Source organism: Pleurodeles waltl, chromosome 4_1 (genome assembly GCF_031143425.1).
Source record: "Pleurodeles waltl isolate 20211129_DDA chromosome 4_1, aPleWal1.hap1.20221129, whole genome shotgun sequence".
Classification (NCBI taxonomy): Eukaryota; Metazoa; Chordata; class Amphibia; order Caudata; family Salamandridae; genus Pleurodeles; species Pleurodeles waltl.
Genome location: NC_090442.1, coordinates 916962018 through 916980864, shown reverse-complemented (window position 1 = coordinate 916980864; position 18847 = coordinate 916962018). Strand labels below are relative to the sequence as shown.

General features: G+C 42.9%; 2 protein-coding genes across 2 annotated transcripts in view; one reads left to right on the top strand and one right to left on the bottom strand.

Annotated features, from left to right (window-relative positions):
* FBXL13 (F-box and leucine rich repeat protein 13) overlaps positions 1-18847 on the top strand; it is a 1108093-nt gene that overhangs the window by 387625 nt on the left and 701621 nt on the right. The window lies entirely within an intron of this gene.
* LRRC17 (leucine rich repeat containing 17) overlaps positions 1-18847 on the bottom strand; it is a 182763-nt gene that overhangs the window by 73794 nt on the left and 90122 nt on the right. The window contains exon 2 of the mRNA XM_069229684.1: positions 7403-8277. Within this exon, the coding sequence (XP_069085785.1) occupies positions 7403-8144 (742 nt within the window). The 5' untranslated portion in view covers positions 8145-8277. The remainder of the gene's footprint in view (positions 1-7402; positions 8278-18847) is intronic.

The following is an 18847-nucleotide window of genomic DNA, read 5'->3' as shown; positions in this document are numbered from 1 at the left end:
CCTGTCGCAGGCGCTAGGCCTACCCACACAAGTGAGGTATCATTTTTATCGGCAGACTTGGGGGGGACGCTGGGTGGAAGGAAATTTGAGGCTCCTCTCAGATTCCAGAACTTTCTGTCACCGAAATGTGAGGAAAACTTGTTTTTTTAGCCACTTTTTGAGGTTTGCAAAGGATTCTGGGTAACAGAACCTGGTCAGAGCCCCGCGAGTCACCCCATCTTGGATTCCCCTAGGTCTCTAGTTTTCAAAAATGTACAGGTTTGGTAGGTTTCCCTAGGTGCCGGCTGAGCTAGAGGCCAAAATCTACAGGTAGGCACTTTGCAAAAAACAGCTCTGTTTTCTGTGATGTGTCCACATTGTGTTTTGGGGCATTTCCTGTCGCGGGCGCTAGGCCTACCCACACAAGTGAGGTATCATTTTTATCTGGAGACTTGGGGGGACGCTGGGTGGAAGGAAATTTGAGGCTCCTCTCAGATTCCAGAACTTTCTGTCACCGAAATGTGAGGAAAACTTGTTTTTTTTGCCACTTTTTGAGGTTTGCAAAGGATTCTGGGTAACAGAACCTGGTCAGAGCCCCGCGAGTCACCCCATCTTGGATTCCCCTAGGTCTCTAGTTTTCAAAAATGTACAGGTTTGGTAGGTTTCCCTAGGTGCTGGCTGAGCTAGAGGCCAAAATCTACAGGTAGGCACTTTGCAAAAAACAGCTCTGTTTTCTGTGATGTGTCCACGTTGTGTTTTGGGGCATTTCCTGTCGCGGGCGCTAGGCCTACCCACACAAGTGAGGTATCATTTTTATCGGGAGACTTGGGGGGACGCTGGGTGGAAGGAAATTTGAGGCTCCTCTCAGATTCCAGAACTTTCTGTCACCGAAATGTGAGGAAAACTTGTTTTTTTAGCCACTTTTTGAGGTTTGCAAAGGATTCTGGGTAACAGAACCTGGTCAGAGCCCCGCGAGTCACCCCATCTTGGATTCCCCTAGGTCTCTAGTTTTCAAAAATGTACAGGTTTGGTAGGTTTCCCTATGTGCCGGCTGAGCTAGAGGCCATAATCTACAGGTAGGCACTTTGCAAAAAAACAGCTCTGTATTTTGTGAAAAAATGGGATGTGTCCACGTTGTGTTTTGGGGCATTTCCTGTCGCGGGCGCTAGGCCTACCCACACAAGTGAGGTATCATTTTTATCGGGAGACTTGGGGGAACATAGAATAGCAAAACAAGTGTTATTGCCCCTTATCTTTCTCTACTTTTTTGCCTTCCAAATATAAGAGAGTGTGTAAAAAAGACGTCTATTTGAGAAATGCCCTGCAATTCACATGCTAGTATGGGCACCTCGGAATTCAAAGATGTGCAAATAACCACTGCTCCTCAAAACCTTATCTTGATCCCATTTTGGAAATGCAAAGGTTTTCTTGATACCTCTTTTTCACTCCTCATATTTCAGCAAATGAATTGCTGTATACCCAGTATAGAATGAAAACCAACTGCAGGGTGCACCTCATTTATTGGCACTGGGTACCTAGGGTTCTTGATGAACCTATAAGCCCTTTATATCCCCGCAACCAGAAGAGTCCAGCAGACAAAACGGTATATTGCTTTCAGAAATCTGACATCGCAGGAAAAAGTTACAGAGTAAAACAAAGAAAAATGGCTGTTGTTTTCAGCTCAATTTCAATATTTTTTTATTTCAGCTGTTATTTTCTGTAGGAAAACCTTGTAGGATCTACACAAATGACCCCTTGCTGAATTCAGAATTTTGTCTAGTTTTCAGAAATGTTTAGCTTTCCGGGATCCAGCATTGGTTTCACACCCATTCCTGTAACTAACTGGAAGGAGGTTGAAAGCACCAAAAATAGTAAAAATGGGGTATGTCCCAGTAAAATGCCAAATTTGTGTTGGAAAATGTGGTTTTCTGATTCAAGTCTGCCCGTTCCTGAAAGGTGGGAAGATAGTGATTTCAGCACCAGAAACCCTTTGTTGATGGCATTTTCAGGGAAAAAACCACAAGCCTTCTTCGGCGGCCCTTTTTTCCCATTTTTTTGGAAAAAACTAAATTTTCACTGTATTTTGGCTATTTTCTTGGTCTCCTCCAGGGTAAACCACAAACTCTGGGTACCATTAGAATCCCTAGGATGTTGGAAAAAAGGGACGCAAATTTGGCGTGGTTAGCTTATGTGGACAAAAAGTTATGAAGCCCTAAGCGCGAACTACCCCAAATAGCCAAAAAAGGGCTCAGCACTGGGGGGGAAAAGGCCCAGCCGCTAAGGGGTTAACAGTTCTGCCAATCTGAACTATTTATATTTCGTTTTCCAGGATTATCGAAGTACTTTGCAGAAGATATATAACTGTAGCAACTGGATTTGATATCTGAGGGGCTGCTTACAGAACTGCATAGTATCAGGTACAGACCTGGCTACAGAAGCAAGTTTTTGATTGAGTTTGCAGGAGCTTTTTTCTGTGTGTTATGGCCTGGTTTGAGTGTATAATTTGTTGGGTAGTCATTGCGTCTTCGATGCTGTACCACAAGCGACCCGGTCCCAGTGAAAATACTGTTTTGCATATTCATGATCTACTCTTCCGCTGGTGATTGGCCTCGAGCATTATTATGCATACTCTTCTACACACTCGTTACCACTTACAGCCAACTCTAATATTGTTGTGGTATCTTGGAAAATGTAATAAAAAGATTGCAATATAAATAAAGTGATCTGGAGCATGTGTTATCAACAGTGAGCTGTACAGTACATCTTCTACATTTATGAGAGAAGAGCTTCCCACGCCCTTTGCGGTTTGTCTTCCTCCACAAATAAATAATTCTCCAATCCTCACTTCCATAACTAATCTTGGTTCCTGAGGACTCACTTGCTTCTATAATGAATAGTTCAGGTGTTAACCTGCATATCACGTGCCTCCAGAAAGGACCCTATAAACAACATGAAAGCCAATTTGTGATGTTCTGTCATTGAGCTTTATACGGGAGAGTAGTTCATCTTAATTCTTACCCTGAAAAGTTGTATCCTTCATTATCTACATAACAAGAACTGGTATTAAGGTTATCACTTGTACATTTTATTTATCAACATGCCTTAATATGCCTGAACACATTTTTCTTTGAATACTGTGGGAAAGTGCCCTATTTTGACAGAGCCACCCCCACTTCTTACCTGGTATTCAATGCCATTTTGACTGAACGTGCACTGGGTTCCTGCTAACCAGGTCCCCAGTCGTGGACCCCTTTCTCTAAAACTGTGCAATTGTTCCCCAATTGTCAATACCTTGGGCCCCCTATAAATCCCTAGTAAATGGTACCCCGGTTACCTAGGGCATGGGTACCAAAGAGGGTCCCCAAGGGCTGCAGCATGTAATTTGCCACCCTGAGGGACCCTTCACCTAGCACATGCAGACTGCCATTACAGGCTGTGTATCTTAGTGCAGCTAATAACGAAAACATGACATGGCACACAGCTGTGTGCCCCGTCTCCTAACAGTGCATGCAATATATTTACGTCACCTCTAAAGCAGGCCTTAAAGCCCTAAGGCAGGGGACATTATATTACATGAGGACATATCTGCACAAGCAGGTATGCCTTGCTATATCTTTGTCAATTCACAGACATAGTGAATACATGTAGGTACATGTACTGGACTCTGATCAATATGAGCTCCCCAGCTACATGATGGCTTCACCGAAAATAGGGATGTTTGGTATTTAACGTCTCATATAATGAACCCCCACTGATGCCAGTGACAGGTTAATTAATACATATACCCAGAGGGCACCTCAGAGGTGCCCCCCTGAAAACCTACCATCTACCCATGTGCGGACTGACCAGTTTCAGCCAGCCTGCCACCACCAGACACAAGTTTGACCTCCTAGGGTGAGAACCTGTGCTCTTGGGCAGGCAATCACAAAGCCTGCTCTGGGAAAGGTGTTTACACACCACACCCAACAGGATGACCAGTGAACTTGCATTCCAAGGCAGGGTGCTTCAAATAAGCCACCGCCCTTGGTAGGCAGATCTGGCTTCACTCACAGGAGAGATGCTGACTTGCTGCCCCAGGGCACATTTGGCCGCAAAAGCAAAGAAAGAAGCACCTGATCTGGACCCAGCCCTGCCAGCCTGTCTGCTGCTCCTCCCGAATTGCTGCAAAATCATCTTGTCCTGCAGGAGTTGTGCCTGCAAAGCCTGGGAGGACTGCCTGCCGTCAGCAAAGACCTAGAAACTCCCATGGAGCAGTGGAGCTGCTTCCCTGCGTCTTGCAGGCACCCCAAAACAAACTGTGAGAGCTCCGGACTGCCTAAAACCCTACATCTGAAAGCACCAAGGCACCCGTGCTGCACAGCCTGAGTTGATGTGGACCAATGGTGCCAGCGTGGTTCCCCAGCCCTCCAAGATAAAGCCCACTTGGGACTTGCCCACTGCGGAACCCCAGACGCTACCTGCAGCCTCTGCATGCAGGCCTCCTCACCCGAGTGCTCCAGTGGAGAAAACCTGATGCCTCAGGCACCGCTGCACCCTTCGCCCCTGGCCGGTGAAGAAGAAGACTAAAGGTGTCTCTGCGTCCCTGGACATCTGGAGATTGGAACTCACTTGTTGGTTTCTCCTGACTGGATCCTTAGTCCTCACCTGCAGCATCTTTGCAACCGGACCTATCCCCATTGACTAACATTGGGCACCTAACGCCATATCACACCCCCACAACTGACCGCCTCAGTGCCGCGCGGTGTGACCTTTTGGTGTGGTCTTGACCCTTGATCAATACATATCTTAAGTCCAGGAGATTGGTCCCATAAGTCGCAGTACTATATCTTAATGCGGCACTTGTTTTTCTCTCCATGGGATAACATTGCAGCTTTTCAGAAATTGCACTGCATCAACTTTTCAAAACTGTAAAGATTTATCTTGCAAAACTTACTTAACTGATCGTATTGATTCTGGTGCCAAAACATATATAAAAATACATGCTATTTGGTGTGGATCTTCTTCTTGAGTCGTGTGACTCATTTATTGACTCTGTGTGTATTTGCAGATGTCTCACACTCCTCTCTGATAGGCCTAAGGCTGCCCGACCACACTACCCCCCTAAAAGAGCACCTCACGATTGCTAGAGCAAGCCCCTTTCCACTCGTAAGGGAATCCCTGGACTTCTTGCACAATATATCTCATTTGGATATATCGTATAAAGAGCCAGCTTCCTTCAAATACATTCAGTGCCAGCTTGATTAGCTGCCATTTTCATACTGTTCTATTAGGGAAGTTACGAGCTTTAGGGCGTGATTTAGAGTTTGGCAGAGGGGTATACTCTGTCACATACATGACGAATATCCCGTCTTTTATTTCCAATTCCATTATAACCTATGGAACTTGTAATACGGTGGACGGGATATCAGTCACGCTTGTGACGGAGTAACCCCTTTGCCAAACTCTAAATCAGTCCCCTTAGTCTCTATCATGCCTAAGACCTGTCCTTTTTGACTGCTTTTCTTGTGGCCGTGACACCAGAAAGGGGTGTCTGGAAACGCTATGCCTTGTTCTTCATGAAAGCACTTTCACAAAATAAAATTGTACACTACACAGTACTTCCTTCGTCCTAAGGTGTTCTCAGCTTTGCTAACCTTGCTGTTCCGCCAAGTGGTACTAGGCACAAGAAAAACAAAGCAGATCTAGCTAACTGAAATAATTCTTGCTGTTACCAAATCTGTAGTGTTCTCACTTTGAGATTTCAGTTCCATTCCTGTAGCTACAAGACAGCATCTCTGACCTTCTAGCGGCTTGTGCCTGTTTTGAACATACATAGAGTAGTCCTCTGGGCTACTCCTTGTGCCTTTTGCAGAGATTACTCCTTGAATGTTTCATCCAAACAAGATGCTTCTTTTGACCAGGAGACTTTGCAATTTGTATGTGTGGTCCTTGGTTCTTCATGTACCGTCCCCTCCTCCTAGTGTGCCATTCTGTGAAAAGGGTAGAACAGACAGGCAACTAATTGATATAATATGGTCACCATGGTGAGTCTGGTATCCTCCTGCCTCTTCTACACAGCACCCACTCTGTCCTTTCCACCTCTGCAATGTCATCACCATGCCAGGGCTGATAAACCTCCGAGGACTGAGGTGAGTGAGGTAGATGTTCCAGAGTATGGTGAGATGAGGTCAAGGAACCTTTGCTTATATACAGCTTTGCGCACACACCTGGCATTCTCATCTTGTTGTACACCTATTGGCTAATTGCTTAATTAATGGTCAGAATAATGTGTTTTAATCTGCTGCATTATTGTGTATTGGCCAATATTTCTCTCTCAAATGTGACATTAATAGAAAACACCTTGGCACCAATGGAGAATCATAACGCAGGAGTGAGCTGTGAAAGCACCCTCTTCCGATTAATCTGAGTGTGAAGCCCACAACGCTCACTTTTACAGCCCTTCGTACGTGAATTTCCCGGAGTCACTGAGAACAGATCACTTTTGGAATAGTTTTCTGGAATCCACCCACCTTACTATATCTGGCTTTTATAACACTTCATTGCTGTGGACACATTGAGTCACGTCCAAGCCCAAGAGCGGGAACACAGACAGACCACCATACTCGGCTATGTAATTTTGTGGATATCTTGGGGCAGAAGGAATAAATACAAAATAGGCACATACGTCGAGTTGCAAGTATTCTTGTTTTATATTTGACACTTTTTGCCAGTTCTGACTTTTTAGACAACCTCACTTGCATGCTGTTGATATACTTAATATGGAAAGTACAACTAGTCTATTAGTCAAAAAAATGATTTTGGCTAAAAAGGAATTACTAATGCCCTGATTCCGAGTTGGACGGTAGTGACGGGCAGCAAAGTTGCCTGGATATGTATCGTTAGCATGTGATAAATGTGCACCAATACAGCGCAATAACAATTAAGATCCATGGAATGGGGAATCTGTAATCTGATTTACTGGTCGTAAATTCACACACAGTTCTCAATTCCTTGGGGTTTAATGCATAAATGCATATGTTTAATGCATATATTTACCACACGTAAACTTCTGCTTCAAGTCTGGGGTGAAAAAAAAAAGAGGGAGTGGGGAAGACGTGGGGAGTAAGGCAGGGAATGCAAATGAAATATCTGGCAGTGGGAAGCAGTCCTTACCCTAAAAAAGAGGGCCCCAAGTGTTTGTATTACTGCAGCTAAAACATCTTGTGACTTTTCTAAGTGAAATTACCACATTGAAAAAGCAGGGCCTAGTGTTCACAGTGGCACACACTGAATAAGGTGGAACGGAATTTCATAGTGTAATTTCACTCCACCTGGCTCACAATCAGCGCTAGAGATGTTATACAACGCATGCACGTTTCAGCAATACATGCTTCGTTTTCTTTCCTAATGTGAGACATTGCTGATAATTAGTGAATATACAAACCTTTTAGTTTGCAGTCCAGGGCTAGAATGGGGAATAGAAAAACGTGGCAGATGGAAAAATCGACAGCTGGCGTGGTTGGCTTGGCCCGTACCGGTACGGGGACGACCTCTTCCTCGAGGCACATCGGTTCAGGCCTCACCAGCTTTAGCTTCTGGCCCTTCCGCCCTTGTGGATACGCACACTTGGCATAGTTTCCCAGATTTCGGTTTCTGGGCACTTGGAGCATGGTAATCAGAGATTCCATCTCGCAGGTACAGTTCCAGGGGTTGTCATAAAGGCGCAGGTAGTTTAGACGGGGCAGGGCGATAAACACCTCCTCGGACAGCACCTTAATCTGATTGTGCTGCAGCAATAACGTAGTGAGGCTTTTTAGGCCAAAAAAAGCCATGTTCCCGATTTTCGAGATTTCATTCTGCTGCAAATCCAGGCTTTTTAAGTTTCGATATTTGGAAAACATATTATCCCTCAGTCTGCGAATCTTGTTCCTGGCCAGCAGCATGTGTATTAAATCCCCGGCCCACTCCGGAAGCAGCGAGGTCAGCTTCCTTTCTTGGCAGTCCAAGTATTTCTCTTGCAGATACGTGTACATGTCGCAGGGGAGCCCTGGCGCGTAGCGCTTGGCTATGCTGGAGCCCTTCCGGGAGGTGTTGGCTGGCCCATGGTTTTCCCTGTTCCTCCTCGTCTTCCTGAATTCAGCGTCTCTGCAGAACAGGATCAGCAGCGCGAGGGCGAGCACGCGCATCCTGACACCCAGCTGGTCCGGCTCACTGAGCGTGTCGGCTGCCCCAGGGCGAGCGTTGCTTTGAGTCCAGATCAGCGAGATGAGGGTGGCTCACGAGCGATGAGGCGCAGCTGTCGGGTCTTGAATCCCTGCGCTGGAAGAAGAGAAGAAGGAGAGTGAGTTGTACCAAGAAAGCAAACATTTCCGACAGTTAATTGTGCATAACCGCTGCAACACGTGTGATCAGCAAGAAGCCACGGTTCGAGTGTGCTCTGGCTTCAGGGCCTCTGTGGTCACCCTGGGCGCGCCAAGGTCTGCACAAATATCGTAGCACTGTATTTGCACGGATCGTGCAAAATATGCCGTTCACAAAAAGCGCTTTGGACATTATATTTACCAGCATGCGTGCGTGTGTTGTTGGGCCTCTGAGGATAACATAAGCCATTTCCCATCCTACAGTGGTCCACCCTTTAAATAAACCTCACTTTCAGGGAACACATCCCGGGAAAACCCACACAGCATCGTACCTGCCTTCCTTCATGTAACAAAAACAAAACTCTACCTTTTATGAACCAATGTCAGAACAATACAAGTCCTGGTCTTCTCGTATTTGGATGGATGAATGTTCTGATCGATAGCCTACCCAACAAATATTAATTTACACCCAATGGTTGATTAGGTTGTCATTGGCATGGCCACATTTAGATAAAGATTTAGTACCCCGGCCAAATAAATTATAGAAATTATGAAGTAATCTATTTTATCATTTTTGTTTCAATAGAATAAGTCCATAAAAAAGATAAACAGGTCAAAAAGTGGCAGCAGCATCCTCTGCATTTGAGTGGAGGCTGGCAGTGTACACAGAGCATGAGGTGGGCCATTGCGACCCAGGTAGGCCTCAAGAGTGAACCAGAAGCGAGATACCTCATGCTGACAGGAAGTGGCGCCTGGCTAATAAATGGCAACACACTCAATTAACATATAGTAAAGTGTGTCCCTACAATATACTCAATTAACATAAATAAGAGTGTGTCCATAAAATATACTCGGTTAACATATAGTAAGTACAGTGAGTCCCTAAAAGCATCAGCTCAGCAGAATACACCGTTGAGGGCGCTGCAGCTGCATGTTCTGATAGGTCAATCCCAATGGCTGGACTGTAGATTACACCATTCCCTGCAGTCAAAGGGTTTAAGTTTAGGAAACCCAGAGCTTGTGGTCAATATATGGTGAGTCAGTGCACTCAAATATATTGCAAACAAGGGACACCTGTGTGGTACACTGACCACATTTTGGGTATCATTCAGCACTCCATTGAACATATAGGGCTAATATGGTATACATTTAAGGTAACGGTATGTGGGGATACCCACCCACTCCATGCAGCATACATTAGAAAATCGAGAATAGATTTAAAACCTACCAGAAGAACCAATCATTAACACAGTATAAACTCCAATTACTATTCAAAAGTAAAACCGGACCCAAGGGGGTTGTTGGAAGCACCAGATGAGGAGGAAACCCAGGCATACTCCGTGAGACTGCATGCTGCAATCATGATTATAGACTGTTGAAGGGACAAATCACCACATTATTGAAAGTCACCAATATATTCCAAAAAATATCACACTTGACTGTACATTTGTACCCAGCTCCCATGGAAAATGCATTACTTATGAATGCAGATGACACTGAGTATGGCACAAAATGGGCAGGAAATTAGGAGAACTGTATGAACCTCAGTAGGAGGAAAGGCATTGGAGGGAGGGGGTAACAGCCTTCCAAAACAAAAGAACGTTGCCTCAATCAGCCCAGGACACAGCCTAAACACACGTGAAGTACAACTGACCCAAAGCACAAGGAAAAGGTTAAGGTAGAGTGAGTTAGAGCATAATGCAATCACTTGTGAATTCTTGAAAACTTGATAAATTGAAAATTCTAACACCACAACTAGGCCTTTTTATGGGTATTTAGCAGAAAAGGGGATACTTCCTACATTTACCAGAGAGACAAACTTAACACCCGAAGTCTTAAACAAATCCCAAGCAATGACAAGCGAATAGGCCGATCGCCATTTTTAACTAGGACAAGAAGATGAACAGAAATGTATTAGAATGTGACACATATGTATAAACTATTACAGAGATCTATCATGATTCACCCCACAAAGAAACATAATGATCAGTTGTAGCAGCTAAGGCACAGGCTGGGTTGCATACCAGCAGACAGCAACAATATGACAATAGTTTTGCTTAGTGCAGAGAAGGTATTTGACTTGATACTATAGAATACGTGTTTTCCCATCCTTGCCCATTACTATCTATGCCCCACAAAAAGGTGAAAAAAAAAATATATATATATATATATATACATAGAGAGAGAAGGCAATAGCTGCTGCAGTGCTGGTGAAATATTGGTAATGGTCCCCCCACTAATACCTTTTTCCCAATACGAATTTTGCATATGGCTTCAGACTTTTTCCCACACATTTCTGAAATTCAAATTACTTAAAGCAGCTTTTTCAAAAGTTCATTTGAAGTTCAAAAGTTTATTTTGACATCCAAAAAATGATATAGAGAGTTTTTCAAATGTAATAATAGAGTAAGTTATCTTGTTGAAGATTCGCTTGTCAGTTTTTACATATTTCTAGGCAACGAAAGAAGCAGTCTATGAAAGTAGCCAAAGCAATCCATTAAAGTGCAGAGCGCAGTTGTGCACATTGTGAAGTCTACAAAATAACCACCCCTTTGAATTTAGCTTTCAGTCCCGTCTCTTCATGCTAGAATAACTTGAAATTTGGTTTTGGGGGGGGGGGGGGGGGGGGGAGAGGTAATGGAATACCACTTTGAGGTGCTTATGTAATATGGATAGAAGGCCCTCCAAAAAACTTGATCCGATTGTTATGTTCAGACATTGTGACACATATAAAAAGATGGGGCGCTCCACTAAATGCCGTGTGTATTCTTTCTTTATGTGAAGGAAACGAAACAGCCAATGCTTGTTTGAACCCAGCAAATTCTCCAGCAAGTTTTCTCAAGGCAAAATGCACAGTAATTGTTTAGTTTGCTTTCAGGTATACTCTAAATGGATGTAAGAGGCAGTGGTGTATCGGTCACCATATGTCCTGTTACATCCAGGGTCGGTCATGCGCATGACTGACCCTGATAAAATAAGCTGTACAATCATAAAGGACCAGCCTGCCTCTCTGGAGGAAATGAAGGAGAGAATGCAGACACTGCTCAACTTGTGTGAGCAGAAGGCTTCAGCCATCCCTGGAACTTGGAGAGGACGCAGAGCGATTCCAGCCGTCAGCAAAGTGTAGTCAGAGATGACCACCGACGTCCCAGTGAATTTCAGATATGAACAGAGAAGATACGGCCCTTCCACTATAAATGAGGCGCTTATTTGATCCTTGTTCTAACCCGTTTGTGCAGGAGGCAGAATTAGGAGTTGTGCAGAAATACTGTGCCCCACCCACACAACTTTCTTAAAGTACATTTCGGCAGGTCATTCAGAGGACCAGTGGAACTATGCGAAAAGGGAGGACCACATTATGCTGCAGTTCTTTCTGAATCATGCGGTCAGAAAAGGAACTTTATGCGACGTAATGCACCACATTTTAACATTTTGCGGTAGAATTGTTTCATTATTTTGTAATGTTTACACGTTAACACTGTCTGGGAAAAGGGTTCACTTGATTAAATATGTTTAACACCCAGAAATAGCAATAGGCAACGGAAAGGTGATCAGTCAACCTTTTCCAAGGACCTTCCTATGCGCTGCAAAACATGTAGCCGTGTTTTTAATAACTTTTGATCCCGTTTGAAATAGACGCATTTTTTGTTAAACTCTGCAAAATATGCAGCATATAATGTATTGTGTGGCAAAAGCAGGAAATCTATCATTATGCCGAAAACGCAGCAGGTATAAAATTGGATAATTCGAAAATTGATTGGGGGAAGAAAATGTAGATTTCCATCTGCTAAGCACCAATTGCGCATGTATTTTTTTTATTTTTTGGAGGAAAACTTGGATTTGGACGTATTTACCATGCCTGGAAAATAACGCATCAGTATTTACTACTTGCGGTAAATACCTTAAAACTGGCAAACTTGGAATCAGGTACGGGTCAAGGGGTACAAGTATGTGAACTAAATAAAAAACTTTAAACTTGTGTAATTTAAGTACATATAACACACATGCCCTGCCCTCACTTTAGTACTTAAAAAGATAAATCTATCCCTGTGGAAAGCTTGGGATGCAACAAACATATGGCCCCTCCTACGACAAGGAATTAGATTGGTCCTCAAGAAGAGACTATTGTGGAGAAAATGAACCCTCTAATCAGGAATATATCCTAAAAGACTGGTGTAAACATGCCGCTGCAATGTATATTTGGCTTGATTAGCAGAAAGGAACAGAAATTAATATTAAACGTCTTAAATTTAGTTTTAGGACATGTCAAAAGAAAACTTGAATTGGGGCAAATGTTTGCTCATCATAGCAGAAAAAAATGCTGAACGGAATTATACCAACCTTGGCTTGAAACTAGAACTCTCATCAAGGAAGTGAATACCTCTGCTTGGTGTGATGGAAATCAGTTCAGTAATTTTCAAGAAATTAGGTTTAGAAAATGTGTCAGGTGGGCTTGAAAGAGTTAGAAAGTTAAAGACATATGGACCATTAGCCAAGGAACTGTCCCCGAACTTGAGTGCAAGGACAGCTCATGGACTCAAATTTAACAAATTATTAAATCTGGAGAAGGGAACTTTTTTCTCATTGTCCACTTCAGATCCATAACCCCAAAATCTCCTGTTGACTGACAGCAAGAGAAAATGTTTTTCTTGCTGCTGCAATTACAGTTCCTACATGGTAAAAAAAAAAAAAAACAATTGTCAAGGCCACATAAGAACGCAAGGTGGGCACTATCCAACCGCCAGGCCTAGATTGGCAACCTAAACTTTACCCGTAAAGTTTAAAATAGAAAAAGGTAAGGTGTGTGTTGCAGAGCCCATAAACTCGCTTCTGGGTTCATGAACATCAATAAGCACATACCCACCGCATTTATGTTTTAAAGTCTGCAACATTAGCACAAAGACCATGACTATGAAACGAGTGGACCCTTTTTGGGTCCCTTTCCATAGTCCGCTATCTTGGTCCTTAAAGCTTCGACCATGAAACTTGTAGACCCTTGTTGTGTCTCCTTCCATAGTCTCCTTATTGAGTTTGAGGACTCTGGGCGCCATTGAGTGTCTTGAGTTAAACCTCTTGAAATAGTCAGTGGGCTACCTAAATATTAGGGTGGGGGCAAACATTTAAAAATTAAAAGCCAGATAAATGATTTTGCCGTCACAGACCGTGTAATTTACAAAAACAGAGGGTTTGCAACTGCAAAATTACATTTGTGAGTTGCAATAGGGGTCTTGTGACTTATTCCATATGGTAGGCACAAAAGAGCATAAAAGAGAAACCCATTTCTAATTGTGAATTCCAAAGATTTGCTCCCCCTGCTGTTTTCTAAAAGGGAGAACTCTTTTCTTTGTAAAGCACCCTTTATTTTAAGGAACATGGTGTAAACACACCTTCTTAAAAAAATACACTGACAAGCTATGGGTCATTGCTGTCTGATTCCTAACGGTCAGTAACGAACACTGGATACATATAAAACAGGAACATATTGGGCAGATCTGATCTTCGTATGGAAACCCAAAGCAGACATACCAGTTAACGCATTTATGAGTACACCTGTAAAACAACATTGGAAATCTGGGACTGACTCCATAAAGTTAATCATGGCATTACTTCTCTCCTCCTCCTCCGCAACCACTATCCTTTTCCACCCAGCTTTCCATCCCTGCTTATTTTTTGGGGCATTCCATAAGTACAAAAAAGGAGAAGGCCTCGCAATTTCTGACTTGTTTGATAGACAAGACATCCTATACTTTTAATGCTTGTAAACAACACAAAAATTTAATTGAGATGAATTAGGAAGATCCCACTGTAGTGTTTTCCCCAGCATATGTACCTACCTATGACTATGCCGCACACGGAGTTGTAAATCACGTTTCTTTATTCCTCTGCATGTACCTGTGAACTTCAACATTCAAAACCAAGCTTTCATTACATTCTATTCTAGCAATTATGTTACACTAATAAGGAGTCTACTGCGAGCCAGAAAGGGTCCGTTCTAAATCATGCAAGACACTACAACCACTACACCCAATTATGTCACTGGCTAATACACCAGCAAAACAAACTTGCAGCCACTACAGACCTTACCTCGGTGGGATATTTTGTCAGAGCGACTAAGGAAACTAGGGGCTCTATTACCACCCTCTGTAGAATTCTCATATAGGCCTACCCCACAACAAACGCATTGCTACATATCATGATGGACCACCATGCCAGGGTAAAGATATTACTGCACAGCAAGGGGCCTACATGAGACAAAATATAGCAAAGCATACAACATATGTAAGCAACAGAGAAATCGCACAAAGGTTGATGGGAGCAATGCTTGCAAATAGTGTAATCATTGGCAATTGCTTGAGGAAGCATTCCAAACCACTGTTTTACACCAAGCAGTTGCCAGTGGTTAGACTTTTTGCAAGCATTTCTCCATTTACATTCACTTTTATTTTATTGTATTTTATGTCACATGCAGCCAATTTAACATTTAAAACAATTATAAGATCAGCAACAAATAATAATACACAGTAAGTACGACTAGCCATTCATTCCCCTGCCACCATCACCCCACCCGATCCCATTCATCCATAGACATAGATGTACAAAGTCTGACCACCTCATGAGGCATTCAAATTTCTGATCTCATCCTCTAACAGTCACATTTGAGTATGTACTGGGGGCAGCCCTATGTCCCTATATATATCCGGCCCACCTCAGCCATCTCCTATCACTTTTTATCTGTAACACACTAGTGGCCAACGGTATGCCCAGAAGTGGTTCCATAGGACTCAAGCTGTCCCTCACTGACAAGGCCCAAGTAGGCTGAAACAGTTCTGGGGTTGCTATGGAGAGGAACTTCCTTGGCAGTTCGGGATGGATTGTTCTCATGCGAGGCAGGGTCAGCACTGATTTGCATAAGGCAGGCCTTTGTCTAGAGTGGCCTTAGGTAAAAAAAAAACTATTGGTTAGCACGCAACCCTTAGCGATTCCCAGTTCTTAGAATTTTGCAAGCATTCTTCCCACTAACTTTTGTGTGTATTAAGCAACTGGGAAACCCATTACAAAGTTACTTTTGACTGATGCATGTACCCAACCAAACTCAACAAATGCTTCTTACAGCCTAGTACCTTATGTTGGATGTTGGGGGACTTAAAAGCATAATTGGTGGGATGGCCCACAAGTCACTTGACAGCAACCTGGAAGAAGAAAGAAACTCTGCCAATTACCGTATGGTATACTAGACTATGGAATATTCTGGAGATGGAACGACTTTGCCCAGCCTTAATTATCTCTGTTAAAACATACAGTGCAATCTGGTCACCAGTACTGGATTTTCTAACAGTCGGTACGGTATCGCTTTGTTAACCAACCAGACATCTTAATTTTAGCCTGCTCATGGACTCAAATTTTAAAATAATTATTTCTAGACACAGGAACATTTTTCCACTGTATTCCCATTGTTCATTTCAGATCCATAAACCCAAAGCCAAGTTTTTGGACCCAAATTCCCTTATTGATTGGCAGCAGAAGAAAATATTTTTCTTGCTGCCCTAATTACAGTTCACGCATAGTAGAAAAAAAAAATGTAAAGGCCACAAAAGGGGGCAGGATGGACACTCCTCAACCCCCAGGCCTGGGGGGGGGGGGGGAGGCAAACACCCCCCTTAAAATTTTAAATAAAAAAAAGTATGGTGTGTGTTGCAGAGGTCACAAACTTCTGTCTGGGCTTGTGAGCGCCGATATGCACAGCCCCACTGCCTTTGTAATTCAAAGTCTGAAACCTTGGCACCATGACTGTGAAACCTGTGGATCTATTTTGGGTTCCTTGCCATAGTCTGCCACCTCTGCACTGAGATCTTGGACCATGAAACCTGTAGACCCTACTGAGGTCTCCTTTCATAGTCTGCGGTCTCTGTATTGAGTTTGAAGACTGTGGGTGACATTTCGTGTGGCTTGAGTCCACACACTCAAAATAGTCAGTTGTCCTCCTAAACGTTTGGGTGGCATTTAGAATTTAGAGTTTTTGGCTGTTTGTAACCCTATTTTATGGTGTGATGGGCTATTTTTTATTGTTGAGTTCCCTGATATTGGCATACATTTCCTGCAGTAAGCGCAAATGTATGCAGTCCCCCATACATTGAAACACACTGTTGCATCTTGTCTTTACAAGTAAAAACTGCTCTGGTTTGCATATGTGGGCCAACCTTTTAGATTTCTGCTTTGCTAATGAGAGCCTCTCTTAATTTGTAGCATGAAGCTAATTTCTTTCCCAGTCAGACCCTGCTCCCCAGGATATGGGAGGTACCTACAGATTATTTTGTTCTTGGAGGAGGGAAATTCTGGCTGTTTAAGCAGTTCAGGTTGTCTAAAGCCCACTCACCATGGCCCGCTTCTGTCTAAAGCCTGCCCCCTCCTCCCTGTAGCAACACATGATGTGAATTATTCCAAGGTTGGCAGGGCTTGTGTTCAGGTGCTCAGTTTGGTCAAGCCTTAAACGAGAACTTGTTTAATGCGTGGTGTTGTTTTGAGACTACCTCCCTGTGTTTATTCTAGATTGGTTTTAAACTTAGCATCGGAAGGTACATGTCACTGACAGTGGTGACTCTTATTTGTAGACTTGAAGCCCCGATTCGTGGCTATGACACAACTACCAGCCCATAGCGCCGTTTATCTGTACTTTCAGCCTCTGGTATGAACCGAGAATAGCACTAGGCTTGAGAAGCTAGAGGGCCCAGGCAGGAGCCATGGTGCACTGGAGCAGTGCTGTGCCAGGTTTCAATTATTTAAGATTAATAAACTGCAAGCCTTGCAGAAGTGCTCTTATTCAGCGGTTCCCCAACCTGTGGGAACTATAACGTGTATGTACCAGTATGCCCTGTAATTAATTGGACCACTTCATGCCTTTGCCCTAATCACTGGCAATGCCCATAAACTCCTACCTCACTTTCTCCTTTGCCTCACTCCCTCACCAAGCTCGAGGGAATTAAATATTAGAGGCTGGGCTGTAATTGCACATCTACTGAAGTGTGTGTGGTCGAGATGAAAAGGCTTTGATCAGAGATGATTGCAGAGGGTAAAAAGCCTCTTTGAAATATTTACAATACTTAACAGTTTACCTTGAAGGCCTCTCTCCTCATGCTGTACTTATCTGAATGCAATTTTAGGGCCAGCAAGGCCGTTCCTTAGCATTTTACTACTCACACAGTACATGCATTTTAACAGCAGAGCGTACATGCTGAGTCTTAAGTCAGGGTGGATACAGGACTGATCAACTGGTCCCAGTAGTACTTTTTGAAAATGTATACTCAGTGTCTATGATACAAAAGCAGGCTCGCAAGTCTGTATACTCAATGTTGAACATGACCTGTTCAGCCCTGATAAAATTGCTGCATTTGTAATATTTCCTTTTATGGCAGTGTAAGTCAGTACAGATGTCTGTCAGGTGATTGTTTGGAGACCATGTATGCCATCATGAGTCAAAAATAGTTTTCTTCCTACTTTCCCGCACTGCATATAGTACAACCACAATTCATTTGGAATTTGAGGAGCCGTCTGTTTCGAGTTAAGATTTTGCATATAGAATGACAGTGAAAGAACACATTCTGCTAGCAACAGCAAATAAAAAGTAATCCCAGCTTTCATTTGAGTTTAATGTGCCAGAGATCACATTTGATTGCAGTCTGTAGAGCTTATCTACCCAATGGTGTTAAGGAGAAGTATTTCCTCAAAAAAGGAAAGAGACAAAAATTAGCTATTTTTGCTTTGTGGGAATTTCCAGGCAAAAAAAAAAAAAGTTTCAATAAATGTATCAAATGAGTGAACAATTGGGCCATAAAGAAGGTATAGGTGACAATGTCAGCTTTGAAAAGGGTATTTTTTATCCACTGTTACTGGACAATGCTCATCTGCCCATCTACACAAGCTCAGATATTACCACAGTGGATCCTGTTCAATCTTCTTGAACATGAAATTGCTTCAGAGATGGCTAAGAGTGCGCAGCACCCCATCTGCACTAACTGTGTAAACCTCCAAATTAAATCTTGGTCCACACACACCTTAGGCTCTCAGATGTTTATCTTGCTGCCAGGGAGATTCAGGATTTAAGACCATCTTTAGATTGTCCAAATATTTGTCAAGTTTAGGATTTTAAGCCTGTGGAAGTGAGATCCTTGCTCAACCTGGAAGTGAAGAATGAAGCATATGCTTCCCCTGTCAGAAGAGCATAGCAGTGCTGTTCTGTGTGCCCTTTCTTTAATTGGGGAAAGTACCAGTAGGGGAGAGGGGATGCCTTTTCTCTTGGCAAGGACAGGGTTGGCCCTGCCACAGAATGTTATATATATATATATATATATATATATATATATATATATATATATATATATATATATATATATATATATATATATATATATATATATATATATATATATATATATATATATATATATATATATATATATATATATATATATAATCCAAAGGTAATCCTGCGTTCCTTCCAGCGCTCGCCTGTCGAGGTTGGTGCTCAGTTGATG